The following is a 10,899-nucleotide window of genomic DNA, read 5'->3' as shown; positions in this document are numbered from 1 at the left end:
AAATGATTCTGCGTTTCAATAACGAAGTGTTTTGAGCATTTGAGATATTAATGTGATCATTATTATACCTAGCTATAAAGAAGAGGAAAAACAGCAGCGAGCGTCTTCACACATTATGAGCTGAACATCACTTTTCTGCACATGGGCAAAGAAGACATGAGAGAGAGAGAGAGAGAGAGAGAGAGAGAGAGAGAGAGAGAGAGAGAGAGAGAGAGAGAGAGAGAGAGAGAGAGCAAAACTCGAGTGCTGAAGAGCGCAATGGCAGGGAAGATGTGTAGGTGATATATATGATACACACACACACATATATATATATATATATATATATATATATATATATATATATATATATATATATATATATATATATATATATATATATATATGTGTATACACATATACATACATGCACACACACACACACACACACACACATATATATATATATATATATATATATATATATATATATATATATATATATATATATATATATATATATATATATATATATATATATATATATATATATATATATATATATATAATATATGATATATAATAATATGACCAACGTATACATCATCGCCTCCAGTGTCGCCTGGCCAAAACGACCTCTGTGGAATTCAGCCACTTATGTCTTTCCTGTGCTTCGTCTGCCACAATTTTCCATTTATCTCCAGCCTCTCTTCTTATCTCAAAGCTCTTATCCTCTGGTGCCCACAGGTACCCAGCTGATATTAGCTTTATTATTTTCCCAGGTGTTGTGCGAAGGATATGCCCAAGTCATCTCTTTCTTCCTCTCATAATTATCTCATCTATATTTGAAACTTCGTAATTTCTGTTATGGTGTCAATTCCAACTCTATTCTGCAATCTTACACCTATATTCTTTCAATCGACAAAATTTTTTCAAATTGTTTCACTTCTGTATCATATTTCACGTACTTATAGCAATGCAGATCGTACTGGCTTATGTATAATCTTACTTTTGAATGCAATTTCTGTCTATCTGATTTCCAAATTCTATCAAGCCTTCCCAATGTTTTATTTGCTTTTTTGAACCTTTCGCTTAATTCTAATTCTAGAGAACCTATACTGGATATCGCGGTTCCAAATAACCTGGAAGATCCAACCTCATTAATCCTTTCTCCACATAATGTTATTCCATCCCTTTGGGAATACACTTGTCATTTCTTCTGTTTTTCTTAGATGTATTTTAGGTCCCTTCTCTACAGATATATGATGTATTTTTTTAAGCAAGCTTTGTAAATCTTTTTAGCTGTTTTGCCCTTTAAAATGAAAGATTCTAAATGTCTGGTTTTCACCATTAGTCAAATTTCCTTACTTATTTTTTTTTTTTTGTATAGGTAAGTAGGGCAAACAACAAATATATATAGCATATAGGAATATATATATATAGCAAATTCACGCGACAACACCCTATATATATATATATTATTTCAATTAGTTTTATATATTTACAGGATATATATATAATATAAATATATATATATATATGTAAATATTTTTACCTTGTCCTTCAAATGAAAGATCCTGAGAGATTGGAGAATGATGAAATGAAGAATTTAGGCTTAGTAAATACATATACATATACATATGAGATATATATTGTACAGGATGGATGACGAGGATATATATATGGGAAGAACCTGTTTGAGGAATAGATCGAGAGGGACACAGAGAATTACACAAATAAAGTGAGGAAGATATGGAGAGAATATTTATAGGATGATATATTTGATAAATATATATAGGCGCATATCAACCGACCCTTTACATAGGGATAACGGGAGTATTGAAGACCTATGCACCTCTTTTCCAACTGCTGCACAGAGATGAAAAGGATAACAATGGTGACAATTATCATCTAAACACTAAGTGTTCTTCAAGATTAGGCAATACCTCCTGTCTCAGTTTCGTCAAGAGGGATCAAAACGCATCTAAAAGTCCCAATGAATCATGTTATTACTGTTCCAATGATGTCTTTACATTCTTGAAAATATGCTAATGAAAAAATAGTCTTGGCACAAATAACAGGTTTTGTTATATTGTGAAAAAGCATGAAATAATGGAGTTCTAATTTTCGATACTAAAAGCACTCCAGTAACTTTGTACTATAAAAATAATACGATCTAACTACGAACTTATTACTCGCCCTCTAACATCTTAATTATATATATATAGCAGAAGTATATATAGATATGCACCCCTTTAGTAAATGCAAAACTTACTTGGAAAAGACAATTATTTCTAAACACTAAGTGTTTTCAATTTAGGTAAAATGCCATATTCCTCTAAGAAACTTCTGAAACATCTATTCTGTTTTAATTGCATGACTTAATGAATCGATTCACTGTTCAAAGTCTTTACAATCTTGAAACTATGCTAATGAAAAATCATTCTTGAGACAAATCAGGTTTTTTTCAAATCTAGATAACAGTTCTAATGTTTGACACTAAAAACATCCATAACACAGAAAAATATATACATCTAACATACATAATTACTGTACATAACATCTTACACACAGTATATATAAAAGATCTTTTCCATATAAGTTTTGCATTTAATAAAGTTTCCATATTCCTTTGGAAACTTATGAAACATCTATTCTTGCATGACTTGAATGCTAATTCACATGAGTAATCATGAGACTCATTTTCAAACTGTATCCTTGTGTCAGGGTATCATAAACATTAATTTGTACATTGTACAATTATATATAATATATATATAATATATATATATATATATATATATATATATATATATATATATATATTTACAATATACAACAATCGATACCCTGACACAAGGACACAGTACACGCTTAATTTACTCATGTACTTCAAGTGACGAAGAAAGTGCATCACATGAAACCTGCATCATATTATTATTGTTGTTGATGACTTTCACTTAATGTTAAACTTCACGTAAAAATTATGATAGCTTGTTACATTCTTTACCTCACTTAATGGATTTCATATCACAACTTTGATATTTCGTCATAGCATAGGCCTCCAAAATTACGTCTCAATATCAGAATTTTTTTCTTAATTTTGCCTCCTTATGTATTTATCTATATATTTCTCCACCCACTTTTAAAATTTACTTTACAGTGGTTTGCTAGGTGGCTACTCTGCCGTAGAATAGAATAGTTGGCTTTAAGCATTTGAGAAAAACTAGGTAATTGTATATTTCCTTATTTATGGACAAATTTTTGAGGGTGGTTGAGGGGATTATATATATATATATATATATATATATATATATATATATATATATATATATATATATATATATATATATATATATATCTTACAAATCATAAAAAATTCATAAAGCTTTATATGTACGAGAATACATACCTTGAACTGATCGGCGGATTGTGCAATAGACTGAACAACGTGATGGAGAGTTGAGTAAAAAATCAAGGTCTCACATATCTTATGTGATAAAGAAAGCATAAGCAAGCATGACCAGCAGTCGGTTTCCCAATCCAACCGAAAACGGTAAATAATGACGAAGTGTCCCTTCTCAATGCATTTTTACAATAATTCATCAGTACGCAAACCAGAAACGGATAGAGCTTGTCAAATATGCAAAGGTTCCCATTAGTTGGCAATGATATTTGCATACCATTGTTAACTATTGTAGCGTTTTTTTGGTGAAACGTTAGCACGTTTTGCCGAAGACCCTGGCCTAAACGAGAAGGGTAGGCTGGGAAATACACATCTATCCGTGAAATTCCATTATGTGTTAGTGCATATACAAAATGAATACAGCGTTTAAATAAAATCACTAAGAATGGGAGAGATAATAATACAAGAAAATTTAAGTTTAACTCTCAAACACAATCAAACATAAAACTGGAGCAATTACATGTTACAAAAATCAAAGTACAAAGGTAATAAATATCAAGATACTCATTAGTGCACATCACTGTATCACTTTATGCAGATGTGATGAGGTTAAGAAGGACCACTCAACACAACACTATGTTAATGTTTAAAACATGTAATGTCACAAAGTTAACATCGAGTGAATCCGAAGAATTTCTTTAATGAAGGTAATTGGGATGAGTTATTTTTTATCACATACAAGGAATTTATCGTCTCAGACAAACAACGTGAACTTCCTCGAAGAACACTGGGGGAATGATTTGGTGGAAAAATTTGTTGTACAGCCCATCCTTGTAAAAAAAAAATTCCGTCAGACAGACCACCGAATAATACCCACTGACAATAGAACCTTTCTGTGTGGTTTATTGGAAGTATCTGATATTATTTCTGGGCTCCGTTTCAAGTAAAAATGAAATAAATGAGTATACAATCGAATTTGTGTTTTTGTGTGTGTGTACGTGTAAGACAGTGAGTGAGTGGATTATTAACCTGATTTTATTCAATCGATAGAATAGTTTAAGGATTTACGTACTTTCAGGTGGTTATGGTCACAAAAGAGAGAGAGAGAGAGAGAGAGAGAGAGAGAGAGAGAGAGAGAGAGAGAGAGAGAGAGAGAGAGAGAGAGAGAGAGAAAGTATAGGTAATTATTTCCCTCTTTTATTTTGATGTTATCCAATACAATTTTTCTGTCTGGAATAGTAGTTTTACCATCTTTACCATGTCTACAAGTAACACCTAGTATGTGTCTTTAAAAATGAGGACTGGGGCATAATAATCTATTAAACATGCATGGTAAGGAGATGAAGACAGGGAACCTTCGTGAGAACCAAACATTTCCACTTGGAAAACATAAGGCGAAGGTACTTTAGTGATAGGGCACAATTCCAAAATACGACAGTGAACGCTAACTGCACAAAGGTCACTGATGTCACGAGCTGCTCCAGGAGAGAGAGACCATCTGGCATAAGGCTACGTAATTGACAAACGAACAAACAGGGTAACTTTTACTTAATCTTTATAATCATATGACTCTGAATGTTTATTTTGAGAGCTGAACTTATTCTAGCCGCCCAAACCTATGGTTATGTAAGCTGTATTCGTACTTCTAATTAGTCCTACATTTTGTCTCATAAATTTGGAATTTAGCCTTCACCCTTTCATTTAATTTAAGGAATGTATTATGAGTAATATGAAAAAAACTACCTCCACAATAATGCGTTAATTCATGAAGGCTAAAATCTAAGTAGATGACTAAAATAACAACACATTAGGCAGACTTACCCATTCAAATTCCCAATATACGGTCAGTGCATTACATGATTAAACATATGCAACATGAGGAAAGGCAAGGATCCTTTGCATTCGTTACGTTTCTCACGTGACAAAGCCAACATCTCGGAAGGAATGTAACCGTAATATTGCGACTGCACGATGCAATAAGAAATCTAAAGTTAACAAGTTTCATACGACTTTTTTCCATATTCTCGACGGATATATACATTCAGTTCTCCGTTTGTACACGCTGATCCAAATAGTCTGTATAAAAAAGTGCAAATGCCCTCCACGTGATAATGCAAGTGGTGCATGATTATACAACACGTAAGTATTGTTAGCTTACTGGGCCACTTGGCATTCATTAAATGTTGTCTTCATTTCCAATATTTTAAAATATTTATGCTAATATATCCAAATGCCAAGCAGCAATACTTTCACATCATAACATATTATTTTTAAAACTTTCGGATATCTCTCATATTTAACACTACTCTTACTGTATTACCGGGTAAATTTCACCAGCTCCATGTAATTATAATGCTTCATAATGAAATGAACTTTAAAGTGAATTCTCAATTCAATAACAATTTTAGGATATGGTTTCCACTGAAAACATTAAGCCAGAATCAAAGAATGGACTTAAGAAAATTCCTGCAAGGAATAAGTTCGTATCATTTCAAGCGAAAAATAACTGAAGTGAACAGACATATTATCTATGAGCTGAAATCAATTAGAATCTTTTGTGACTGCGCGGTGGTACAGGTTTGAACTGCTGTTTCACCTAAAGTAGATACAAAACCTAACATGGAATATGAGTTTCTTCACTGTATTTCAAAATTCACGTACAAGTTTGTTAGCGGGAAATATATCCAGAAAGTGTAGAGTCGTGAGTCAAGAATTCACTACACAGTGGATACTATATTTACAAAGATTTGTTAATGGTTGTCGGTCAACGTCATACATTTCAGGCCTTTCTCCATTTAGCATGATTTCATCCTTTCGTGCATACACTCCACATTACCTCAGTTTCATCTCTCCAAGTATCTACTAGACAAGCTATGTAAATCTTTTAGTGTTTTAATAATCAAAACAGCATTACCTGCACATTACCAGTTTGTCGCGTTTCTGTTATTATTTAATATAAACCGTCTCTTCCACCTCCAAATACTTTTTTTCATCACAAAATCTATGAAATGGGCAAACAGCAATGATGGAGTAACATTCCCTTGCAGCACACCACGATTTACAGCAAGTATATATCACTTCGCATCTACTTCGCTCGTTTATGATTTCAATTAGCTTTAAATATTTAACGAGAATGACACAGTAACAGAAAGCTTTTCATAAAAGTGGTCTGTGGATAATGCCGCTGTCAAACTGTGAATTTATCGAAGAAACACTTTCAGGTCTAATGTAGAGCAGCTTCTAGTATAATAATCAAATTATACCCCTCATACATCTTATTCATGACCTTACAAAAATGTTCCGACCAGTGCTGCTTTTTTTTAGACATTTATTTTCCCATTCCTCTTTTCACCCATATAAATTTTACTGATATTAACCGACTGATGGTATACCACCATGCCTTACTCGTTTAACTACGCCACCATCTCTTACTCTAACCACACACCATTGCCTTCAAGTTTGATGTTTATGATGCTTCATAAAGTGGTAATTAAAAGTAATTGCTAATTCCAGCATCGTATGATTATTACTTGTAAGAAGAGTAAAAACTGATACGTAATTTTGATATGTGCTAACAGCATTCCCAAAACTAAATAAATACATAAAATACACATAGATGACTATGCGTAAGACGAACAGAACCGCCTGAAGCTCTTCTCCATTTTCCTTGTAAAACAGCTGGAAAATAAGTATCTCCAAGAGAGTAGGGGTTGATTTTACAAAAGTAAACCAGACATTTTTCAATTACCACTCTACAGCCCGACTGATAATGACACACCGAACGGATTTACGATGCTTTGCATCAAGAAAAAATTAAGGCCCGAGTAAAGCCTCTCATTAAATACAGATTAGTAGCCATAAAACAATGTACTCGGCTGTACTTGAGCTTTAACCTAGAATTACAGAACTTGTTTAATTATGGTGAGTGTTACCCCAAATTCAATGTAGCTCTTCTGTTTCGTATTTCGTAATACTTTTGTAATGCTCTTCTTCTATAAAATAGGGACATTTCTTATACTATACATAATATTCATGACATTTGGCAACAAAAGCTAATTGTACAAATGAGAAAATACTGACTGTACAACAGAGTAACAACACTTCAGCAATTATGTTTTATTTCAATCTCACTGTTCACAAGTCATGTGTTGGTTCTCTATGGTTTAACGAGCAATGGTCAGTGAAAATGTATTTCCTTCTGAATAAAACTGAAAGTTGTAGTTGATTCAAACCATGTACTAGATATATTTTGCTCTTGTCTCAAGTAATTAAGACGTTCCACATACACATTTGGCAAATGGGGTAGCCCTATAATATTTAAATATGCATATGCATATGTGTTTCCGCATACGGATGAATGAACGAATAAATACCTAATCTGTTGGATGTGTCCATCGAAAGTTTCATTTGAACGGAATACGAAAATACGCCGGCAAGTTTTAATAACCTCACATAGCTGACGCGATTACGACCTTCAGCGCTGAGAAACCAAGGAGAAATGTAACGTAAAATGTACTGGGTTTGTATAATGCTCTACATCTACTTACCTTGGAAAGCAGGGACAGAACTTGGGATAAGAACCTCATTCCTGCATTGTGATTGCTTGGAACGCGATCTTTTCCTCTACATGCGAAAGCAACGATACCAAAAAATTTTTTTTTTTGATAAAGTTGTAAATTTATGCAAAAGCAGTGTTTTACTTTCCATTTCAGCAGTATAATTTCATGAAGACCACTGTTTACTTTCGATGTTGAAATTTCTAATGATGTCTGCCCCCCAAAAAACCTTTAAGTTACGTAAATTTGTCGAAATGTAATTTCACTTGAAAATTTTCACAGAGCCCCGTGGAACAAAATAACAAGTTAATGTTGCTTTCCTCTTCCATCAGGACAATCTCGTGTCATCAATCACAACAGTATAACACTTTGGTTGAAAACCATAGTTAATCAGAGAAGTATCGTCATTAATCTCACAACAAGCAACAGATTCATCGAAAAAATTGAGCGGGTTAATTCCTACGCACGGGGAAACGGAAATTATTTCATACATACTAAAGATACGCAAAGGAATAAGAAACTAGTCAATAAGAGGAAGAACAATAGAAATAATACGCAGCATATATATGTGCAGTATACATACATACATGCATAAATATATAATATATATGAATGTATATATATTATATATTATATACATACATACATACATACATATATGTATATATATGTATGTGTGAGTGTATGTATGTGTGATGCGTACAATTGGGGAAATGAACCACTTTTACGTGCTCCACAGCCCTACTTATGGGGAAGAAATATTTCGTACTTTCTTATTACGTTAATATGCCCAGGTTTATTTTTAAAACATGCAAATAACAGGTACAATGCCTGTTTGTTGTCATTAACACCACTTGATTCTCAAAAACATTTCTTTTCAGGCGTGTGTGCAACAAAAATATCTTCGGATTTCGACCTGACCATCACCCCTTACGGTACGAATATGAATTCTCTTCAGATGGAATCAACACCAATCGATGTCCTGAATACTGCAGTTGACTTCTCTCTGAAGGTTAACGTGACAGGTAACAATTTGTTTTGTATTACCACATACCTATTTTAATTTACATGTTTGAATTACCTAAGGTACAGTGTGTCTCCCTTACTTCCTATGAAGCTGCTACTTAAATATTAGTTATCGCTCTAGGGATGTTAAGAACATTCTTGATAATCATGATAGTTGGGGTGGAGAAGATCCTGAAGGTCTCTTCCCTTTGTTTTTTAGAAAAAGTTTCTAGCGTGTTGTCTCCCAAGATTAGTAGATTCTAATGCTATGTCGACGTAGTATCTTTGTGTGATGAGCAAGAAGCTTAGCAATACAGTGCCTGTTCCAAAGAGTGGCATATCTGCAGACCGCACTGCGCCAATTCCTGGATGTCTGCTTCTAGAAATTATCTCTCTTTAGATAGAGCGGCTTAGCAGTTATGATTTGGATCATCGACAGATGGTCTCTTTTATGTCACCTTTTATAAAGTTGTATTTAACATGGATCTTTCAGCACCATGATTGATCCCTGATCCCTTTTCTTGCCGAGCAACCAGATTCGCCGAACAGCAGCACCAATACGCAGTAAATGTGTTTGATACGAAACTTTCAGTCCCAGAGGTCCATTATTTCCCACACGGTTGATTCATGGAACATCCTCCCCAGAGGATGTCGTGCAGCTGGAACTTCAACGTTCAAGTGAACATGCCATGCATTACCCTAAATGATGGCAGTACATTTAAAATTGGCGAAATAACTGAACAGAAGACAATGTCATATTGCAGCTGCCACTCAGAGAAAGGGAAAATCTGTGTTAATGGCGGCGAGGTGTCAGTAAGGCCAAATAAAATAGTAGAATAAAAATCTGAAAGCTCTGGAGAATGCCTTGGTCTTTGCACTTCGTCCATACCCGCTGCCCTGCTAGTCATACGAAAGAAATCGCATCGAAAATAAAGTTTAACACACAATCCCTTCCCATAAATCAAGCAGTTTTTGCGAGATATATAAAACATGTGTTAACAGCAGAGAGTGTACGTAAAGTACATGAGAACACCTGATGCCTGCATATAATTATTCCCAGGTAAGTCATTCTAGCTCTTCACTACAGCTTACGAATAGTTTTTTCTTAAATAACGAGCAAACCAGTTTTGCTGATGATGTCTTGAGAGAGTCGAGGGCTAATTTATTTCTTTAAAGATGAGTATGTTTACTAATTTATAGCTATTCAACAATATTGCTTTCTGAGGACTGTTGCTTAGTCCTAACTAAGTATACGATTGCTGGTTTTAAACGTAAGGTGGTGTTACAGGAGAATGATGCAACTCTTGTTGCAGTAACAGACTCCAAAAATATGCAATGAAGATGCTAATAGCTTTTACAAAGATATGGAACGTATCAGTAAAGGAGGCAGTCAGTGGGGAATGAGACTAAACCCCATCACAAACTAAGACTAATTGAATATTTAATCTCGTAACACGCTCCCACTCGTGATTTTCCGTGTGAAATAAACTTTCTTAATTAATTAAATATTTGCCGTCAAGTTACTTTACAACTTTAACGCGTTGATCGTAGCACGACATAAAGTGAGTTCATTATATTTACTGCAAAAATACCGCACTGACAAACACTTTGCACCTCTTTGCCTTATCTGTTTTCGCTCGCAACACTAGATAGCTGTTGTTGTCAAGAGGCATGTTTTCTAGTATCAGGTTTAATACTTCACAGTTTGCAAGGAGTTTTTTATCTTGGCTACAACTAAAATTTTTTAACAGTTTGCCCAGTGCAGTCATGGAATCTCCTAATCTGCATGTTTAAGCAAGGAGCAAATTCATTCCTGCTTTCTGCTGACGTCTCCTGAATTCAGGTCATCGTTTTATTTCTATTCCTCATATTTATTTATTTATCACCTTTCCCTATGATTTGTGTCTCTCTCTCTGCAGACTGATATTCCTTTGGGGACCTCTTGATATAGAT

At 34.0% G+C, this 10,899-nt stretch overlaps 1 protein-coding gene across 1 annotated transcript in view; it reads left to right on the top strand.

The window, feature by feature from the left end:
* The window catches only part of LOC136842291 (uncharacterized), a 289,840-nt gene that overhangs the window by 217,185 nt on the left and 61,756 nt on the right, over positions 1-10,899 (top strand). The window contains 1 exon segment of the mRNA XM_067109551.1: positions 8,823-8,966. Within this exon segment, the coding sequence (XP_066965652.1) occupies positions 8,823-8,966 (144 nt within the window).

The sequence above is a fragment of the Macrobrachium rosenbergii genome, chromosome 10, assembly GCF_040412425.1.
Source record: "Macrobrachium rosenbergii isolate ZJJX-2024 chromosome 10, ASM4041242v1, whole genome shotgun sequence".
NCBI classification, from domain to species: Eukaryota; Metazoa; Arthropoda; class Malacostraca; order Decapoda; family Palaemonidae; genus Macrobrachium; species Macrobrachium rosenbergii.
This window is presented reverse-complemented; position numbering and strand designations above follow the sequence as displayed.